Here is a 21807-nt window from a genome sequence, read left to right as displayed (position 1 = left end):
TTCAACAGTTCAGTTTCTCATTTTTTGGCCTTCCTTGAATGCTTATTGTCTTTGTTCTAGCACTGTTCTTACAGGTCTAATTCCTTGTTTATACTCCCAGAATCAATGGGTTTGCTTTCTCTCCCATGCTGAACCCAGTCACTAGTAGCTATTTCTTTAAAATAGATAGAAATCTTGTTGTGTTCTTAGTCAACCCCTTCTAACTAGATGAGTTAAGTCAGAATCAGGGCTAACCTAGGTCCACAGGAATATTCTCTCCCTTCCAATCACAAGAACTTAGTAAATATATTCATTTTAAAAATCACACAAACTATCAAAAACCCTAATAAATACAAGAATAAAGATTACTAGCCTTATAAAACAAATTTCAGGAAGAAAATGAATTTTAGGATGAGTCTGATCTAATAGCATTTATTTTTGTGAGTCTTTATTCTACACTTCTGAGTAATGTGAACATTGCATATTCCGTGCTGATCGATGGCTGCTAGCAGGTGAGACACCTTTCCATACAAATGATAAATTATATCTTAAATTTCAGATAAGAGTAATACCACATCAGTCATCCGTGCTTAATTCACATTTCTTTTTTTCCATTATGATATAAGAATGGAAAACCACACCAGATGTTATCCAGTTTTACTGAGTCTGAGTTTTTAACAGTCCCCCTTCAGATAAACAGGTATTCGTGGAATCTTCTAATTTAGTTACCATAGAGGTTTGTTAAACACTTCTTTCTCTTAAAAACTTTTGGAAGAGATATTGGAAATTTGTGTAAAAGGACACACAACCTTGTGATAAGAAGGAAAATTAACATTAAGTACCTTGTGGTTTGTTCCCATAATAAACTAATCCTTGTATTAAAGACTTTTGCCCAAAATATTGCATGAAAAGATTAGCTTACTAAAAGGAGGACCATGGGACTAAAATCATGGGACTTACAACTCTTAAAATCACTGGTATCCTTTCCATTGTAAGCCCTTTCTTTTTAGCAACATTTCTCCCTCCCTTGGCCCCACTTTGTTTGGAAGTCTGTGTGTTGGGTTGCATGGTCCTCCAATCAAGTCTCCTTACACACCTGTACTTTCCACTTCTCCTGTGTCCCAACTTTCATTTCATCTGGACTAGTGAGACTTTCTGCATTTGTTTACATTCCCCATATACAGTCTTACTCATTCTCAGATCAGTTTCAATTGACAGGGTTCATACAGAGGCCAATCTAAGTTATCACCAACCTATACTTTTAACTTCTTTCCTATTTGTGAATTTGGCAAGATGTTAGCTACACATCTCCATGAATATCCTTTGCATCCTAGCTTATTTACATTTTCAGTACTCTTTAAGTAATTTTAAAACACTTTTTAAGAATAAGGCAGGAAGTGGTAATATTCTCATGTCAATACATCACATTAGGGTTGAGACTTCTAATAGAAAAGGCTAGCTATTTGATGTAAAGTTAATATATTGCTTTGTAAAACACATACCGCAAAAGGTATTTGTTTCTTAGGAGAGAGAAAAAACAGAGAGAGAGCTGAGGAGAGAGAGAGGGAGAGAGGGTGGAGGGATACTACTTTGAGAAAAGTACGTTTCAGAGCATCCTAAGAGGCTGAATTTTATAAATGCTGTTTGGCCTCTTAATAAGAATTAATAGGGATTATACATGTGGATGACATACCTGGCCCCAGACCCATCTTAATGTGTCCTGCGTTTAATTCTAGATGTTTTATAGTTTCCCATCTTACTCTAATTCTTCAGTTAATTTGGAATTGGATTTTCATGCCTTGTGACAGTGGCACAATCTCATAACACTTTGGGGATTTTACTCCATAATCTCAATAAAACCCACATAGACCACTCTGAAATAAGAGGTCTCTTATTATATTTCAAAATCTTACTAAAATTATGCTATGGAGTAGTGTAAAGAACATTCGAAACTCACTTTTTGTTTCCAGAATATACTGTGGCCCTGGTAAGTATGGAGAGAAAAAGAAATTGAAGATATATTACCTATGATGCTAACTCTACTAACTGCAGACAAAGGAGAGCTATCACACAGCATGCAGGGGAGATTGGATACCCAACCCATTCTGTGATACTGAAGATAGACAAATTGAGAAAGAATAGGGCATCCATCTACAGGGTGTTATGCAAAGATGATTACCAGTGATAAGCCTTAAAACTGAACTTTCATATTATCTCTAGTTTTATATTTCTTTGAATACCAACTCCTAACTCAGGCCAGGGCATGGAATGGTACAAAAAGGTCCCAGAGAAAACACCATTTGAAAACTCATGGTGACTATTGTCTGGAGAGTTGAGGGACAAAGTCCCAAGTGACAAACAGAGCACTTCCATTCCCTCTTTAAGCATAACTCTATGTAATATTGGGCTGTTTAAGGTAAGAGGACTCTGGGATGATGAACAATGTGGCCAGGGAAACATGGATGGAAAACTTACCGGAATAGTGGTACCTTTAGTCAAGAAAAATTGTTAGATAGAGACCTGTCTAAGAGGTGCTAGGTAGGCAAAAGAAAAGAAAAGAGACATTCATGATAAAAAGTGGAGAAAACAAATCAGGTATGTAAAATGTAGACAAGATCTAATCAGTAATGAAGCCTCCACTTTAATTCTTCTCTGAGTGGTTAAGAGTACACATTAGGGAAAGTGACTTGCTGTTTTCTATCTCAGCACTATCATGAAATACATGACTTTGTTTATTTTACCTGGGTCAAAATCAAGCCATCACTACACTGTATAATGAATCCTTAGCAAGAAGGCTTCTATGAGACAAACAAATAACTTAGCACACCATTGCAATGAATGTAATGCCTTTTATTAGACAGAAGGCAAATGCCCAAAGGCCTTCATCATTTTTCTCACAGGTGACAGTTGTTCTCTAGGGAAAAAGTTATCATTGAGCACAGAAAAGGGGAGGAAAGGAGGCTTTAGTGGTACTTGTGAGCCAGGGCATTGGCCACACCAGCCACCACCTTCTGAAAGGCAGCCTGTGCACTGGGAGTGAAGTCCTTGCCCAAGTCGTGGGACAGCACAATGATGATCATATTGCCCAGGAGCTGTGGAAGACAGGACAGGTATCACATGATAGAAAGAAAAAACCAGACACTGAAGGATCCTTTCAAATGGTAGTTATGGATTTAATCTTAAAATATAAGCAGAATGGCAGATAGCTCCTACTGGCAAATTTTGATAAGAATTGTTCTGTCTCAACAGAATTTATGTGCAAATTATAGTCCCAAGGTCAGAATCCAACCCTTACTTCTTTAAATATTGAATTCTTACCATGAACCCTCCTATGAGACCCACAAATAACTTAGGACACCATTGAAATGAAAGTGAATGCCTTTTCTTACTCAGAAGACAGATGTCCAAAGGCCTTCATCAATTTCTCCACTGCTGGCAGTTGTTCTCTAGGGGACAAGTGACCCTATGCCCTAGCCAGAAAGCCAATTATCCCTTGTAATCCTTACAGCTGTGTAAAGAAGCAGGAAGTCTCACTTATCTTCCTTGTCCTCAAAGCAAACTCCTAATAAACACTAGAAAGGAAACAAAGTAAAAGAACTAAAAGAGCAGATAAGGAAGAAGAAATTGATTTTGAAACCACAACTGAAAATGAATGTTTGCTGGAGAAAGAGGACATCACAACATGGAAGAATAAAGTGAGAGGAAGCAATGACTGCCAGTGGAGGGTAAAATAATCAAACTCTTGTCAGCACTCCATGTGTTGACAAGCAGACACCTTCCTTCTAAACCTCTCCCTAGGATCTCTTCCCCTTCCTTCTGATGGAGAGATGATCACAAAAGCCACTGGCAGACCCATCAGACTCACCCTGAAGTTCTCAGGATCCACATGCAGCTTGTCACAGTGGAGCTCACTCAGGCTGGAAAAGGTGCCCTTCAGGTTGTCCAGGTGTTTCAGGCCATCAGCGAAGGAGTGAATCACCTTCTTGCCATGGGCCTTCACCTGGGCGTTACTCATGACAGCACTGGCAGAGGACAGGTCTCCAAAGTGTTCAAAGAACCTCTGGGTCCAAGGGTAGACAACCATCAACCTAAGAAGGTGAAAACAGCCAGAGGACACTGGAAATTAGTGCCTGTGGATAGCAGACCTCCATCTCCATGCACCCGACTTGTGAACTACCTTGTAACTTCAATACCAACCTGCCCAGGGCCTCAGCGCCAACTGCATCGGCGTTCACCTTTCCCCACAGGCCAGAGACAAGGGCCTTCTCAGCATCAGTCAGGTGCACCATGGTGTCTGTTTCTGGGCTTGTGACTCAACACAACTGTGTCAGAAGCAAATGTGAGGAGCACCTGGTCCTGCTCTGCTTTATATGCCCTGCCCTGACTCCTTCCCTCTCTGCCCTGTGTGAGCAGATTGGCCAATGCCAGGGTGTGGTGCTACTGGGTGAGGCTTAACAGATGACAGACATATCTACCCAGGGTACATATACCACAGGCTTAAGAGTGTGAACTCTGATCTTTTCTCTCAAGCTCATCTGCTCTTATCCCTGAAACAAATGCTGGCCCTAAACCATCTACTTTGGCTACTACATTTGTCAATTTTGGAGTCAATAACAAAGAAGTTATATTAAATATATAATTTACTACACAAATGAAAGAAGCAGACTATCCTTAAGAAAATGGCCTTTTTTTAGCATGTATATTTGAGAGGTAGTCCCTTGAGTGCAGGTTATGCAATATAAACAAGAAGATGAATTAATCATTCTTCCATTGTTTCTTTAAACTGTATTTTTTCTGTTTCAGTTAAATTTCCAGGTAAGAAAATAAACATGTGTTCATTTGTTTCAAGTTTTTCTTTTGTGTGTACACTTGATTCTTTAATTTGTTCACTCAGTTCAGTTCAGTCTTACACACTGGGTACTCCTCTAGAGATGGAAACTGAACTCTCAATCCAGAAGAACATAACATGAATACAATGAGAGTTAGAACTCAAATATTGAAGATAATATTTAAGTACACATTTATTTTTGTTGAAAATCTAAGTAGGAACAGCAACTTTTTCTGTTGGTAATAATCTATGGATGTCTGGAGGAGCAGAGGGAATTCCTGTCATTTATACATAGACAGGTAAACCTAGCATCAGGGAGGTTGAAAGAAATTCTCCCTGTGTTCAAATTTTCCATCTTTTCTTCCTTCTCTTCCTTCCTTCCCTTCAATCTTTTCTTCCTTCCTTCCTTCCTTCCTTCCTTCCTTCCTTCCTTCCTCCCAACCTTCCTTCCTTCCTTCCTCCTTTCTTGCTATGTTTCTCACTTTGATTTCTTCACTGATTCATTCATTCATTTTACTTCCCTCTGGCCAGTATGTATGCTACGTTTTAGAATCCTTTTCATTTTTGATAGTCCTTACCTAGTTCCATTTGCTTTATACATTTATTTGTTTGTATCTATTAACTATTTAATCTTCATTTCTATGTCTTTTCCTGTCTCCCTCTACTTCCCACTCTCCAAATTCTCACATAAAATATCCTTAACTTTTCACACTAAGAAGAACTTGAGAAGTGTATTTTTCCTTCTTGGTATTCAACTAGCTGCAGGAAATTAAATTAACTCTGGGAGCCAAACAAAAAGAAGACATGAATATAGGAGGAGATTCTGGGGAAAAAAGCTGTATCAGAGGTAAGAAAAAGGCACATGTGGGTGAAAATGACTAACAGACATCATACAAATGTGTGAAAGTATTCAACCAAGTCCTCAAAACTTTCCATGAAAAGAGGAAAAGGAACAAGCATTTCTGGTCAAAGGTTAGCTCTCCATTCTTTCTCTTTCTCTGTCTACTTCCCTCCATTCGTACCTTCCTCTATCCCTCCATCCCTCCATCTTTCACTCTCCCAGAACTGTCTGACTATCTGTCTCTGCACATTTCTTTGTTTCTGCCTACCTCTTACATATAAACCTCTTCATCAAAACATAATGGACAAGTAGTTTATAAAGTCATCAAGAACTAAAATGACTAGACAGTAAATTATCTACAACAGTTAAGATTGACTTTCTATCCCCAAACTTTTTTTGATTTTTTAAATTTATTTTTAAATTTAAATTTAGTTTAGAAACAAGGTTGCTTCACAAGTCAGTTCCAGGTCCCTCTCCGTTTCCCTCCCCTCCTTCCATATTCCCTCATTTCCCCAGGGAGGGTGAGACCCTCCTAACTACTCCCAAACTTTTACAGGAGCTCTGCAACAAAGAATGAGAATATAATAAAAAATCTGTTAGGTTTTTTCCAACCATTTAATTTAAATATTAAGACCATGCCTTCGGGAAACTAGGAAATGTTGATGCAGGATGCAAGTTTAGGAGAATTATTCTGAATTCCACAAAATGACGATTATTTTAGGACAAAATTCTTTTCATGGTTGTCTGCTTACAGAGTATAGAAAGATGAGATGATACAGGAAGGTATTGTGCTTTTTCTTATTTATTTGGAGGGAAAATACCTAGAGTGTCTCCCTCACCCTGTCAAAAATCTTGTTGTCTGTAAGTTTTCTTACTTTCTTATATATTGCCCAAACATCATGCATTTCTTCATGTCTGTTTTTTATTTTAAATTTATTCTTTAAATACATTATATCCTGACCACAGTTTGCCCTACTGCCACCTCCCCTAGGTCCCCTCCATCCTCCTCCCCTAGATCTACTCCTCTTCTGTTTCTTTAATTTTATTCAAAAATAACTCTTTTAAGATTTTAAAGCAGGCCTCATGTCACTCCAATGTGTCATAACTAATTACAGTGATATAGAGCTCAAACCCTCATATCAAGTTTGGGTGAAGAGATCCAGGAGAAGAAATGAGTCTCAAGTGCAGGAAAAAGAGTCATAAATACCTCCCATTCTTGTAAGTCCCACAAGCTCACCAGTCTATACCACCATAACATCTATGCAGAAGACCAGGTTAAGACACTTCATGGTCCCTGATAGTCACTTCAGTCTCTGTGAGCTCCTGTCAGTTGCTTAGTCATGTTCTGCTGGTGTTCTAGACCCCTCTGTATCCTTCCTCACTCCCCCTTTTGCAGGGTCCTCCTGGCTCCAATGGTGTTTGGTGGTGAGTCTCTATAGCTGCTCCTATTAGTTGCTGGACAACGCCTCTCTGATGACAATTGGGGCACTCACTAATCTGTGCGTGGAGCATAATATCATTAAGAAACACTTCATTGACTTTTTTCCAGTGATATTTGGTTATATCTGTGATCTCTTGACTGTATTGTCTCTGGTTTCTGCTTGATATCTGATTTTTATTATAGATTTTATTATTCTCCGGAATGTAAGACTAAGCTTCTTGAAATGACTCTGGAGTATCTCTGCTTCTGTCTTACAATCTTATGACTCTTTGAGACTCTCTCCAAATGTAAAGTGATGTCTGTGCCTGCTATGTACAATTCTGTTTTCAGGAAATGTGGTTGAGCACAAAAGTCCATTTTCACTTAGACTTGGCACAGCAAAGTGTATATACAAATCCATATGTGTGTATATAACAATTAATGAAAAGAGAGATCAAAATTTCAATATGAGTTGGGAGGTGTATTTGAGATGATTTTTTGCAGAAAGTGAAGGAAGAAACTTTATGATTAAATTTTAATCTCAGAGTCAAGCAAATGAATTAATATTATAAAATAATCATAATATAGTCAGTCTCTTTTGGCAGTACACAGAGTCATGATGAATGCACTCTTACACACTTAACATTATTTTGTCTGTTTATCAGGAAAATAGAAATTAACCAACAGGAGCACAATGTAGGTATCAATAAATCTATATAAATTAGGATGTTCTAAAAGTCCAGGAAACTTCATACATGGTAAGAATGACACTGAAGTGAGAAATTCTACTCACTATGAAGGCAGTGACTTAGTTTCCTGTGTGCTTACTCATTGTGTATTGTAGCATGTAGGGCAGAGCTGCCATGTGATTGGTTGTCTTCATTGAGTATTATAGAATCTACAGCAGAGATGCCATTAGGTTGGCGGTCTTCATTGGATATTTTAGCATTTAATCCAGAGTTGCCATGTGATTGTTGGTCCTCGCTGGGTAATGTAGCATATATGCCATAGCTGCCCTATGGTCGTCTTCATGTGTATTGTAGCATTTTCACCAGAACTGTCATGTGGTTGGTGATCTTCATTGGGTAATGTAGTATATACACCAGAACTGTCCTGTGGTAGACTTCATTGGATATTGTAGCATTTATACCAGAGCTGCCATGTGGTACTCTTCAGTGGGTATTGTGGCGTTTCCATGAAAACCATGTAGTTGGTAGTTTTCATTGGGTATTATAGCATTTATACCAGAGCTGACATGTGGTATGTGGTCTTATCACTCTGTTTGTCCTCTAGCCACAAAAGTTTGAAAACAATGTTTACTTTACTGACTATTTTACTGAATTTTTCTGTTTTGTATTTATTTGTTTTGTTTATTGATTTGCTTTTTGTTTGGTTATTGTTTGTACATCCTGACCTCAGTTCCTCCTCCCTCCTGTCGTCCAAGACCTCCTCTCTCCCATTCACTCCTCCTCCTTTCTCCTCAGAAAAAGCAAGGCCTCCTCTGGACATCTGCCTGCCATGGAATACCAAGTTTCAGAGATACTAGGCACCTCCTTCCCTATTAAGTCTGGATGAGGTAACTCTGTAGGAGGAAATGATCCTAAAAGCAGGCAACAGAGTTTTAGAAATAGTCCTTGTTCTCACTGTTAGGAGTCCCACAAGAGGACCAAGTTCTTTTCTTACCACCAATAGGATAATTTAGCACAAGTCACTGTATAAAGTCAAAATGCAATATAAACACCTGTTTTTAATCAGAGACTGTATAAGGCATGGCATGTGCTTTAGCTAAAAAGAAATTTGAAGAATTGTTAAAGTAGGAATAAATGAAAATTTTCCAAGGAAGTTTTGAAAACTTTTTAATTTTTTTTACAAATTTAGAAACAATCTTATTTGCCAGTCAAACTCAGTTCCCTTGCCCTCCCATCCTCCCATGACCCACACTTACCCCTGCATCCCAGCCCAATATAATCCCCAGGGAGAATGAGGCCTTCCAAGAGGGATCATCCAAGTCTGTCAAGTCATTTGGGGAAAGGCCTAGGATCTCCTCCATGTATCTGGGCTGAGATACCATCCCTACATGGGGAATGGGCTCCTAAAGATCACTTGTGACTTAGGGATAAATACTGGTTCCACTGTCAGAGGTCCACTAGACTTCCCAGCCCTCAAAACTGACACTCACATTCTGAGGGCTTTGCTTATTCAATTCTGGTTCCCTAGCTTTACAAATGGGATCCATGTGCTTGGTCAGATCTTTATGTTGCTTACTCCAGCACAGTCTTGACCCCATTGGTTATCCCTCTTCTCTCAATAAAACTGGATTCCAGGATTAAGGTTCAGTGCTTAAATGTGGGTCTCTACTTGTACTCCAGTAGCTATTGGATGAAATCTCAAGGATGACATTCAAGGGAGTAATCAATGTCAATATAGGGGAAGGGCATTTAAGGTAGCCTCTCACTATTGCTTCGAGTCTTAGTTGGAGTCATCCTTGTGGATCTGTGGACATTTCCCTAGTACCAGATCTCTCTGTAAACCTATAATGGCTCAGCAATTAAAGGGTAAGGCTCACAACAAAAATATAAGAGTTTTGAAAACTTAATTGAATCTGAGATTGAAGTAACTCAAAAATGGAACTTCAACTTTTAATTTTCCCATAAATGGAGTGGAGTACAAAGCCGGCAAATCCAGAATATTTATTAGTTTCTCTATTGGGAACTTCGCTGGAGAGGGAAAGCTTTAGCACACAAGAGAACTTGGCTTATTTCAGGGAGACTTTATAGGGAATACTGTAAACTAATGTTTACAGGTGTGGGATTAGGATGCCACTGCCTTCCTTGGGTAGTCACTATGCTTTAGATTAATTATACCATTGTTAAAGTAATTTTTTAATCATTTTTTATTTTAATTTTAAATAGCTTGTTTTACATGTCAATCCCAGTTCCCTCTCCCTCCCCTCCTCCCGCACTCCCCTTCCCCCCACCCTCCCACCCTATTGCCAAATCCTTCCACATAGGGGATATCTAGAGTCTGTCATTTTACTCTGGGTAGGGTCTAGGCACTCCCCTAAGAGTCCAGGCTGAGAGAGCATCCCTCTTTGTGCTATAGGCACACGAAGACTGTTTGTATACCAGGGATAGACACTGATCCACAGCTCAGGGCCCCATAGGTTGCCCAGGCCTTCTCGCTGACACTCACATTTGAGGGGTCCAGATCAGTCCCATGCTGGCCTCCCCATTGACGGTCTGGGGTCCAAGAGCTCTCCCCTGTTCAGATCAGCTGTCTCTGCTGGTTTTGCCAGCCCATTCTTTGCCAATTTGCTCATCATTCCTCTCTCTCTGTCACTGGGTTCCTTGGGTTCAGTTCAGTGATTAATTGTGTGTTTGCCTCTGCTTCCATCAGTCACAGGATGAAGGCTCCCGGATGGTTATAGACATCAAGTTCATTATCAGGAATGGGCATTCGAGGTGGTCTCTCCACTATTGCTTAGCTTGCCAATTGGTGTTATCCCTTTAGATCACTCGAGGTCGCTCTGGTGCCTGATCTGTATTCGATCCTATGATTCCCTCTTCCCCCTATTCTACCCCCACCCCCTCAACTTCCTGTTCCCCCATGACCAACTCTCTTCCTCTTCACCCCCTCTCTTCTTCCCAGGTCCCGCTCCCCCCCAACCCTCGCCGTGTTCCCCATCCATTCAGAGGATCTTGTCTCAATCCTCTTCTCTTGGGTACTATGCATATATGCATATCTTTTAGGTTCTTTCCTGTTTCCCAGACTCTCTATCAGTGGAAGTGCAGACTGGCACTATCCTGATCCATGTCTAAAATCCATATATGAGTGAGTACATACCATGTTTGTCTTTTTGCGACTGGGTTACCTCACTCAGGATGGTTTCTTCCAGTGCTATCCATTTACCTGCGAATTTCAAGATTCCATTGTTTTTTTCTGCAGAGTAATACTCCATTGTGTAAATGTACCACATTTTAAAAGAGTGAATCACAACTGCGATCAGCCTTGATGCCATATCTCACCTTTACAGTCTCCTATGGATCCTCTCTCAATTGCCAGGACCCAGTATCTTTGGAACATTTATGATAATTTCTGTGTCACATGAAGTTCTATAACTATGACCAAACACCCAGACAAAAGCAAATTAATGCACTTATCTCACAATTCAAGGTATGGCACACCATGGTGGGTAACTTGAGGCAGCTTGAGATTGAAGCAGCTGATCATATTGCTTGAATCAAGAGTCATGAATATATCCTGCTGTTTAGTTTCCCTTAAGGAAAATAAAGTAAGAGAGAAATGAACAATAAAAGACCTGCTAGAGGTATTAACATCATACTTTCAGGTTGTACAGCAGAGCTATAGTAACAGAGACATGGATCAATGGAATTGAATTAAAGACCCAGACACAAAACCACACACCTATGGACACATGATTTTTGAGAAAGAATCCAGAAATACACACTGGGAAAAGACAGGACCTTCAACAAATTGTGCTGGTCTAACTGGATGTCTGCAGGTAGAAGTATTCAAATAGATATCGATCACCCTGTACAAAATGTAATTTTAAATGTAACAAAGACCTCAACATAAAGCCAGATACAATTAACCTGATAAAATTGAATGTGGGGAGGAGACTTCAATGTATTGGCACAGGAGATAACTTCCTGAGCAGAACACCAATAATATAGACACTAAGGTTGACAATTAATAAATAGGAACCCATGAAACTAAAAAGCTTTAGTAAGGCATAACACAACATCAATCAGAAAAAGTGGCATAATACAGAATAGGAAAATATTTTACCAATCTTACATCCAAGAGAGGACTAAAATCCAAAGCATGTAAAGAATTCAAGAATCTAGATATCAAAAAAACCAAATAATCCATTTAAAGAATTAGGTAGAGATCTAAACAGAGAATCCTCAACTATTTCAAATATCAGAGAAACATTTAAAGAAATTTTCAACATCCTTAGCCACTAGTGAAATGCAATTCAAAACAACTTTGGGATTTTGTTGCTGGAGGTTCTTTCCCTCCAGCCTGGTCTCACAACTGTTCTCAGTTCCAAATAAGCATGCATATGCTATACTAATTATTAAACTGTTGGCTGATGACCAAAGCAACTTACTGCCTATCTCTGTCTTAATTATTAACCCATTTCTATTAAAATATCTATTTCTACATGGTCTTGGCTTACTGTATAATGTCTGAACCTATTATTCCTTTGGTGGGCTACATGTTGTCTGTTCTGGCAGGTGCCCTATGCCAATATTTCCAAGACCTCTTTTTATTCCTGCTTCCACCTATCATCTTGCCTCATTGGCAAACAGTGTTTTATTCATCAACCAATAAGAGAAACATATATACAGAAGGACATCCCCCAGCATCATTTCATCTTACACCTGTCAGAATGGCTAAGATCAGTAACACATTTGACAGCTCTTTCTGGCAAGAATGTGGAGGAAGTAGAACACTCTTCCATTGCTGGAACTTCTAAAACCGCTATGGAAATTAATATGGCATTTTCTCAGAAAATTTGGAATCTACTTGAAGATCTCACTACACCACTCTTGGTCATACGCCCAGAGGATGCTCCATGGTACCACAAGAACACTGGCTCAACCATGTTCATGGCAGCTTTATTCATAATACCCAGAAACAGAAAAAAATCTAGATATCCACAAACAAAAGAATGAAAAAGAAAATGGGGTACATTTCCACAATGGAGTGCTACTCTGCTCTTTAATAAAAATGGCATCATGAAATGTTCAGGAAAGTGAATGAAACAAAAAAATCAGTCTAAGGGATTTAACCAAGACCCAGAAAGACAAATATGTTATGTATTCTCTTATAAGTGGACATTGGCTGTTAAGTACATTATAACCAAGCTACAGTCCACGGACCCAGAGATGTTAGCCAAAGGGGCAGGATCTAGGAAGGAAGCATAGATCTCCCCTGGAATGGTAAAGAGAATTGATTTTATGGGTGGACTGCAGGCAGGTGGGGATGGGATCTTGAAGCATCAGGGGGTGTAGGGAAATGAGTTGGTGGCAGATAGCAAGGGGAAAAATGGCCAGAACTTTGGTCTTTTAGGGGATGATATAGAAACTTAATGCAGTGGAAACTTCCTGGAACTTATAGAATTGATCAGAATGAGGATTCTTGTTTAATAAGAGATACAGAGTCTCAACTGCCAATATCTGATAGCCAGGCAAGATTTCCAGTGGTGGGTCTGGTTTGCTTACATTTGACTTTTTGGCCAAGGCTTGCTGTGGAAATCTCCAAATCACTCAAGCTGATGCTACGACCAAGAGTTCCTCTCCATAAACTGACAGTGGAATCCCATTGCTGAGAACAGCATCCTTATAACTCATTGAATGCTGAAAAGTTGAGCTGGTGCCTACATGGAACGTTCACCTCTGTGTTTTAATGTCTTTGGTGAGGGAAGTTACTCTGTAAGCTACTGAAAGAGGAACTTGTGCAACATCCCAGGCTCAAAACACGTAATCCATCCTGCCTTCATAATATCCTAAGACAATTACAGCACAGAATGTTTGTAAGTAGCCAACCCATGTCTTATTTGAGTTAAGGTCCACTGTTTAAGAAGGACCCTATACCCAACACATCTTGGAAAACTTGGAACCAGAGATTAGGTCACCCAAAGACCTAGGATAAAACCAAACATGACTAGTATATTAAAAAATAAAATCATTCATAATGTGAATATATGTTTCTCTTTTGGTTGATGAATAAAGCTGTTTCAGCCTATGGAAAAGCAGGATGTAGCCAGGGAGGAACTATATGTGGGACTATCAGACTAGGGGAATTCTGGGAGGAGGAACACAGAGAATTAGTCTTAAATGAGACACCATGTAGCTGCCAAGACAGAAAGTGGCCTGGGCATCACTGGTAATACAAGACCATATCAAGATACACATATTAATAAAAATGGGTTAATAATTAGAAGAGAGCTAGTCAAAGAGTAGCCTGAAGCAAAAGCTAAACAGTTCACAGTTAATAAAGCCTCTCATTGTCATGAACAGTCTTACGTTAATAAAATACATTAAATGCCATAGTCTGTAAGTTTCTAAGTGTTTAAGACTGTCTAATACATTGGATTAGCCATGAAAACATACTTAACATGACGACAAGTTTGATTCTCATAGATGACTAACTGTTAATCTGTTTTTCTTATTATCCTTAATAGCTTTCAATGATTAGAAATTAAAGTATGTTTTTAAAGGAGTTTCATAGGTAAAATACCTTAAACAAGAAGAGAAATATATATACATTATAACAAAATAACCCAAATATTGTATCAATATGCAAAAAAAATCTTAAACAAGAATAGTAACATACTTAGTATGAAAGAAATAACCCTAAATTTGTATGAATATACAAAAATCTATACCAGTATAAAATATTTGAGACTAGTTGATGGGGGAACTCTTCTCTACATATGTTTCTCTTATTGGTTGATGAATACAACACTGTTGACCAATAGGGAAACAAGAAAGGTGGAACTAGACGACAAAGAAGATTCTAGGAGTATAGGCACAGGAATCACAATGTAGGACAGGAGAGGAGTAACATGTATCCAGATATTTCTCCAGTAAGATAAGACCACATAGAAATACATAGATTAGTAGTTACGGGTTACAAAGTCAGAGCTAGAAATAAGAAGCCCTAGATATTGGCCAAATTTTCATAATTAATATAGTTAGTGTCTCGTGTGTGATTTGGGGGCTGAAGAGTGGATGGGAACCAGGTGGCTGTCAGGAAAGAGTAAGGATAACAACTACTACTTGCTTTTTAGTTTGAAAGTAGATGCAATGATCTACCATTTTATGCTCTCATTTTTACACCCCCTTTTTCTTTTCAGAATGAGATGCCTGAATCTAATTTCCTTTGCATAGTATCTTCCCTGATCACGACCATTACCAACTTGTGACCAACTCCCCTAAGTGATGAGAAACATCTATTGAATGACCAATAACCATGTACCCCACTTATTGAGAATGCAGGTGTCATGATCTTAAAATTAGGGTAACAGTAACTTTAGTGGCGCCTGAAAACTGAGATAAAGATCAAGTTCTGGGAGAGTAGCTGTTGTCCAGTCTCAGTGTGAGGGAGAGTGCTAGTCTTATCTGAAGTCCTAACTTGAGTAGTGTACAAACCTGGACTATATCAGCCAGCAGACTTGAAGCTGTTCTGGGAAACTGCAACAGAGACACTCTGAGAGGCTAAGCCACATAAGCCACCCATTTTAATTCCTATCTATCTCAGCACCTGTCATGAAACACAGGCATTGACTTATTTTCCCTAGATCAGAATCAAACCCCTACTACTTTGTATCAAGAATCTTTAGCATGAACCCTGCTATGTGACACACGAATAACATAGCACACCATTGCAGTGAAAGTAATGCCTTTAATTAGTCAGAAGACAGATGCCCAAAGGCCTTCATCATTTTTCTCACAGGTGACAGTTGTTCTCTAGGGAACAAGTGACTTTTGAGCACAGAAAAAGGGCAGGAAAGGGAGCTTTAGTGGTACTTGTGAGCCAGGGCATTGGCCACACCAGCCACCACCTTATGAAAGGCAGACTGTGCACTGGGAGTGAAGTCCTTGCCCAGGTCGTGGGACAGCACAATGATGATCATATTGCCCAGGAGCTGTGGAAGACAGGACAGGCATCACATGATAGTAAAGAAAAATAGCAGACATTGCAAGATCCTTTCAAATGGCAGTTGTGGTTTTAATCTTAAAATATAAGCAGAATGACATCTGGCTCCGACTGGCAAAATTTTATTAAGAATTATTCTGTCTCAACTTTCAAGAACCCCCATGGAAGAACTCACACTCCTTGGGTAGCAGAAAGGTGATGGAATAGGGGGTCAGTAGGGCATAGGGGAGGAGGGGAGGAAAGGGAACTGGGATTGACTTATAAAAGAAGCTTGTTTCTAATTTAAATAATAAAAATTCTGTCTCAAGCAGAAATTATGTACGAAATATAGTCCCAAGGTCAGAATCCAACCCTTACTTCTTTAAATATTGAATTCTTACCATGAACCCTCCTATGAGACACACAAAAAAATAAGGACACCGATGAAATGAAAGTGAATGCCTTTTCTTAGTCAGAAGACAGATGTCCAAAGGCCTTCATCAATTTACCCACTGCTGGCAGTTGTTCTCTAAGGGACAAGTGACCCTATTGCCCTATCCAGGAAACCAATTATCCCTGGTACTCCTTACAGCTGTGTAAAGAAGCAGGGAGTCTCAATTATCTTCCTTGTCCTCAAAGCAAACTCCTAATAAACACTAGAAAGGAAACAAAGTAAAAGAACTAAAAGAGCAGATAAGGAAGAAGAAATTGATTTTGAAACTACAACTGAAAAATGAATGTTTGCTGGAGAAAGAGGAAATCGCAACATGGAAGAAAAAAGTGAGAGGAAGCAATGACTGCCAGTGGAGGGTAAAATAATCAAAGTCTTGTCAGCACTCCATGTGTTGACAAGCAGACACCATCCTTCTAAACCTCCCCCTAGGAGCTCTTCGCCTTCCTTCTGATGGAGAGGTGATCACAAAAGCCAGAGGAAGGAAACCACTGGCAGACCCATCAGACTCACCTTGAAGTTCTCAGGATCCACGTGCAGCTTGTCACAGTGGAGCTCACTCAGGCTGGAAAAGGCGCCCTTCAGGTTGTCCAGGTGTTTCAGGCCATCAGCGAAGGAGTGGATCACCTTCTTGCCATGGGCCTTCACCTGGGGGTTATTCATGACAGCACTGGCAGAGGACAGGTCTCCAAAGTGTTCAAAGAACCTCTGGGTCCAAGGGTAGACAACCAGCAACCTAAGAAGGTGAAAACAGCCAGAGGACACTGGAAATTAGTGCCTGTGGAAAGCAGACCTCCATCTCCATGCACCCTACTTGTGAAATACCTTGTAGCCTCAATACCAACCTGCCCAGGGCCTCAGCGCCAACTGCATCGGCGTTCACCTTTCCCCACAGGCCAGTGACAAGGGCCTTCTCAGCATCAGTCAGGTGCACCATGGTGTCTGTTTCTGGGCTTGTGACTCAACACAACTATGTCAGAAGCAAATGTGAGGAGCAACTGGTCCTGCTCTGCTTTATATGCCCTGCCCTGACTCCTTCCCTCTCTGCCCTGTGTGAGCAGATTGGCCAATGCCAGGGTGTGGTACCACTGGGTGAGGCTTTAATGATGACAGCCATATCTCTCCCTGACAGCTATGGTACTGGCGTAGGAGTCTGAACTCTGGGACCTCCCTCTGAATATTGTTTGTTGTTATCCCTGAAGTAAACCCTGGCCCTAAAACATCATTTTTTGGCAACTTTAAATAAACTTAACCACCAAATAGTTTGCTAAAATTACTTTCCCTATTTTTCAGTTATATAAGTGATAAGTCAAGGCACAAAATTTAGAAGTGAATTTCTTAATGTTCCTCAGTTTGAATTCATGGAAACTTCTCCTTTTCTCTTCATGTTGTTTCAGAGCATGCAACCCTTAGCCCAAATTCTGATGCCTCCATCATGCTTCTAAGTATGCTTTCCTTCAAGTTTCAATTTCTCCTGACTAGAAGACACATGTCATTTTATTTGCCAGTACATTTTCTTTCATTTTTATGTGAATGTTTGTGTGGTTTATTTGTGCGTATATATGTGTATTATCAAGTTTTATGAGCATGTGTGTGGGAGGAGTGTATGAGGATGCTAATAACTCACTTCAGAGAATCTCTCTCATTTGCTCTCTACTTTGTTTTCCAGTCAGGATCTGGTAAGTAAACACAGAGCCCACAAATATTGCTGGGTTTGTAGCATTCTTCCCCAGTGATCCCATGTCCTGTCTTCCAAGCCTTTAAATTGTAGGAAGGCAACACATACTACTCATGCTTGTGTGTGTTTCTCTGTGTGTACCTATTTGTGTGTATGTGAACTTACCTTTCTCTTTCATTTTTACACATAGCCAAATAAATAACGTTTGAAAAATAAGGTAAGTTTGAATTGAGCATATTCTGTGAAGTAGTGATTTGACTCAATTTTATTGATCCAGAGAAGCAGAGAAATCTCGATTCTGAAAAAAAATTATAAAACTATTTAGAGCCCAATGCTTTGGAACATTAGGAGAGGCAACTGTCTCGAAGTAGAGACTACACACGTTTACATAGGGTTACATTAGGATAAGTAACTGTTTTTGTCTGTGGCAATCTGGGAATGTACCTGGAGCCAAGTGGCTGGAATGTAGAAAGATTCTACTGTGGGACTGATTCATTTATTCATTCATTCAGTTTTTGTGCCTGTTAGCCATTAAGTGTACCGTATTTCAAATCACTTTGTTGACTGAAATTCTTTAATCCATACCCTAGATGAATTACTGTTATTGTTGTTTTTGTTTTGTCAGCTTGAAGCTAGCTAAAGTTATTTGTGAAGAGAAAACGTGGTTTAAAAAATGCTTCCATCAGATTGCCTATAGGCAAGCCTGTAGAGTATTTTCTTGATTAATATCTGGTGCTGTGGGGCACAGCCCAGGGAGGATGGTGCCACCCCTGAGCAGGTGGTTCTTGATGCTGTAAGAAAGGCTGAGCAAACTGGGAGGAATAAGTCAGTTACCAACATTCATCTGTGGCCTCTGCTTTAGTTCCTATTCCAGGCTCCTAAACTTGAGGTCTTATCCTGACTTCCATCCATGATAGAACAAGACTTGAGAGGAGTAAGATGAAATGAATTATTTCTTCCCCAATTTGCCTTTGGACATAGTATTGTATCAAGTGATAGAAACCCAAAGATACCCCACTCCCATTTTTTCCTGTGTGTTCAGCTTGTCTACTTTGTCAAATTTTACATGTACATATCTATAGCTCTTTCAGTACCTTCTTGCTTCCTGTTTCTATTTTCCCCCATGTAATACACTACTCACTTCATAGGCTAAGAAAAACTGCTGTAGTTGATTTTAAAGGCTGCAATGTAAGGAGGAGAAGCAATATTTCCAATGCAGTGTTGGGATCCCAACACAAGTTCCTGCTAGGTTTTCATTCTCTTTTTATTATCTAGACCTGATCTTTGTCTTCTGCCTAAACTGAGAGCAGGGAAATATTTTCTTGTTTACCGTGTTACTTTTCTAGACTGTCTAGAAACATCTTTTTTTCTTCCTGATCAAGAACTATTCAATAGTAATGTCTCATGCTTTCAGTTCTAATACTCATACACTATAATTCAGATATATTTTTCAAACTTTAAAAAATACTTCTTATTCTTTAGAATTGCATACATGTATAAAATGCATTTAAACATGTCCTCTCCCCATCCCTTCCCAAACACGCCAACCTGATTTCCTTCCTAACTTCACATCCTCTTTTATTGATGTACTGAGTTCAGGAAGTGCTGGTCATATAACCATGGATGTAAATCCAACCACTGGAAAATAGGCAGACTTCTAGGAGTCACAACCTCACAAAAACAAAGCAAAACAAAAATAAAAATACACCTTCCTTTCTCTCATTAAGTTACCAGGCAAAAAATAGATTCTGTGTCATTTTGTGCTCCAAGAAGATTGACCTAATTTTCATTGCTCCCTTCTTCAGGGAGTCCCTCTTTTATTGATGGATAGATTTTCCCCTCATTTTTTAACCTTTCCCAACACCTCAGTGGGTACAGTCAAACAAAACTCTCTAACTAACTTAGGTTATTCTTGGTCTCATAGAAAAGCCTGGGTTCTTCTACATCTTTCTGGAACTTAGGTAAAAATTATATATGTATCTATATTATTTTATTTAATACATAATTGGTACATTTTTCTTTCCTATTAGTAATTAAATTCATTCATTTATTCATATCCCAACATCAATTTTCCCTCTCTCTTCTGCTTCCATTCCCTCACCACACCCTCCTATCCCCAAACCACCCATCCTCTGTTTCTGTTCAGAAAGAGGCAAACCTCTCATGGATGTCAACAAAGCAAGGCATATCAAGTTGAGATAGGACTAAACTCCCCTTGTACTAAGACTGGGCAAATATGAGAAGTAGGTTCCTGGAAGTAAGCTAAAGCTTTAGGGACAAGCCCTGCTCTCAACACTAGGAGTCCCACAAGTAGCTCAAGCTACACAACTGCCACACATATGTAGAGGGCCTAGCCATGCAGGCTCTCTTGCTGTCTGTTCAGAGTCTGAGAGTTCCTATGAACTCAGATTAGTTGTTTTTGTGGGTTCCCTTGTGATGTTTTTGACCCCTCTGGCTCATACGATCCTTCTTCCTCTTCAACAGGAGTCCCTGAGCTTGGTCCAGTACTTGGCTGTGGATCTCTCCATCTGTCACTGGTTGAAGGCTGTCTGATGACATTTGGAATACAATTTTCATAGTCAGTTTTCACTAAAACCCTGAAGTAATTCTTTCCTTTCAGATTTGTACAATACACAAAAAACTGTCTACTTATCAGTCCTCTGAATCCTTTCCCATCCCTAGAGAAAAACAAACAAACAGCAATAAAGGGAATTAAGGTTAGTTAATTTTTATTAGGCAGAAGCAGTACCCTTAAAGGTGGGTGTATCTCCCTGAGTGTAGAAGATAATGCTCTTCTCATGATCTTGAGGAAACAGGCCACGAGGCTTCAGTGGTAATTGTGAGCCACAGCAGTAGCTACCTCAGCTATCACCATCTGAAAAGTATGCTTCCTACTGGGATGAATTCCTTGTCAAAGTAGAGAGATAGCACAATCACTACCATGCTACTCAAGAGTTCTTGCGAAGAATATACTGCCTCATATACATGGATACCAGAGAAATTGAGCTAGTCTTCTGAGCAATGGCACTAACACCAAGGATGCCTGAGTAATATCCCCTAAAACAAAAAGAAAGTAAATAAGTGTATGTATTTGTGTTTTCATACAGTAAGTTTATATTTACTATTGATTGATCAGTTTAATGATAGACTGTCTGCCACCCCATCTCTATATTCCCTTCAGGCCTTCCATCCCCAGATACTCATTTTTCTTTACTTATCTTTGTATTTATTACACCTAAGTTAATGAAATTCCAATTTTCCATTTTAAGAATGATGCATGGGCTCTAGAACCATATGTGTCTCTCTTCCCAAAGGAACCTCCCAAAGTCTCCTATGATGGTAGGAATAGAATGATATTTTTGACACAGTAGTTTCCTAAGTAGTGTAATTGATGCATATTTTTCCAAAGCTTTATCTTTCTTTTTTCTTTGGCAAAATCATCCAAACTACAAAACACTTACTTTACTTTCCTTTATTGAAATAAATGTCTACAAAAATAATTTTAAAATGCCTCTGTTATCTGCCGAAAATCCTTACAAGCTTGAGAATATGCACTATGGTGACACTATGGCAAGACATAAATGCACAAACCAAATGTCAATAACTGTTTCAGATTATGTATGACTGTGAAAAAAATAGGAAATACAATGAAGATTGATTTTACTCAAGGTAGATAATTCTGTCAGGGCTTTAGGGAACACAGAATATCTCATAACTTCATTCTCTAGAAAAAACGTATAATATATATCCAAGAGCCAAGAACCCTTTAAATAAAACCTCAGGTTAGGCATGGGTAACATCTCCTAGAGCAATTGATCTGGGGCATACAAGAATCCTGCAAAACAATATAGGCTACTGCCATTGACCTTGGTTATTTTCAAGAACTTGAAGGCAGCAGGCAATGATGGTGCACGTCTTTAATCCCAGTACTCAGGAGGTG

General features: G+C 39.3%; 2 protein-coding genes across 2 annotated transcripts; both read right to left on the bottom strand.

Moving 5' to 3' along the window:
* Positions 1–2808: 2808 nt before the first annotated feature.
* Positions 2809–4332, bottom strand: LOC121144051 (hemoglobin subunit beta-like). The gene is made up of 3 exons (XM_040757361.1): positions 4177–4332; positions 3845–4067; positions 2809–3071 (listed from the first exon to the last, which is right to left on the bottom strand). Exons 1-3 carry the CDS (start codon positions 4266–4268, stop codon positions 2943–2945), a joined length of 444 nt encoding a protein of 147 aa, XP_040613295.1. The 5' UTR covers positions 4269–4332; the 3' UTR covers positions 2809–2942.
* Positions 4333–15484: 11152 nt separating this feature from the next.
* On the bottom strand, positions 15485–17193 carry LOC121144049 (hemoglobin subunit beta). The gene is made up of 3 exons (XM_040757347.1): positions 17035–17193; positions 16703–16925; positions 15485–15748 (listed from the first exon to the last, which is right to left on the bottom strand). Exons 1-3 carry the CDS (start codon positions 17124–17126, stop codon positions 15620–15622), a joined length of 444 nt encoding a protein of 147 aa, XP_040613281.1. The 5' UTR covers positions 17127–17193; the 3' UTR covers positions 15485–15619.
* Between the last annotated feature and the right edge of the window lie 4614 nt (positions 17194–21807).

Source organism: Mesocricetus auratus, unplaced genomic scaffold (genome assembly GCF_017639785.1).
Source record: "Mesocricetus auratus isolate SY011 unplaced genomic scaffold, BCM_Maur_2.0 Super-Scaffold_4256, whole genome shotgun sequence".
Taxonomy (NCBI): domain Eukaryota; kingdom Metazoa; phylum Chordata; class Mammalia; order Rodentia; family Cricetidae; genus Mesocricetus; species Mesocricetus auratus.
Note: the sequence above shows the minus strand (reverse complement) of the source record. Positions and strands in the feature narration are given on the sequence as shown.

Excerpts from the sequence above, each read along its gene's own strand:
- LOC121144051 (XM_040757361.1), bottom strand. The coding sequence starts at position 4,268 with ATGGTGCACCTGACTGATGCTGAGAAGGCCCTTGTCTCTGGCCTGTGG. Across the intron at positions 4,068-4,176 it reads GGCGCTGAGGCCCTGGGCAG|GTTGATGGTTGTCTACCCTT; the intron begins GTTGGTATTGAA and ends TCACCTTCTTAG. Across the intron at positions 3,072-3,844 it reads TGGATCCTGAGAACTTCAGG|CTCCTGGGCAATATGATCAT; the intron begins GTGAGTCTGATG and ends TGTCTTCCACAG.
- LOC121144049 (XM_040757347.1), bottom strand. The coding sequence starts at position 17,126 with ATGGTGCACCTGACTGATGCTGAGAAGGCCCTTGTCACTGGCCTGTGG. Across the intron at positions 16,926-17,034 it reads GGCGCTGAGGCCCTGGGCAG|GTTGCTGGTTGTCTACCCTT; the intron begins GTTGGTATTGAG and ends TCACCTTCTTAG. Across the intron at positions 15,749-16,702 it reads TGGATCCTGAGAACTTCAAG|CTCCTGGGCAATATGATCAT; the intron begins GTGAGTCTGATG and ends TGTCTTCCACAG.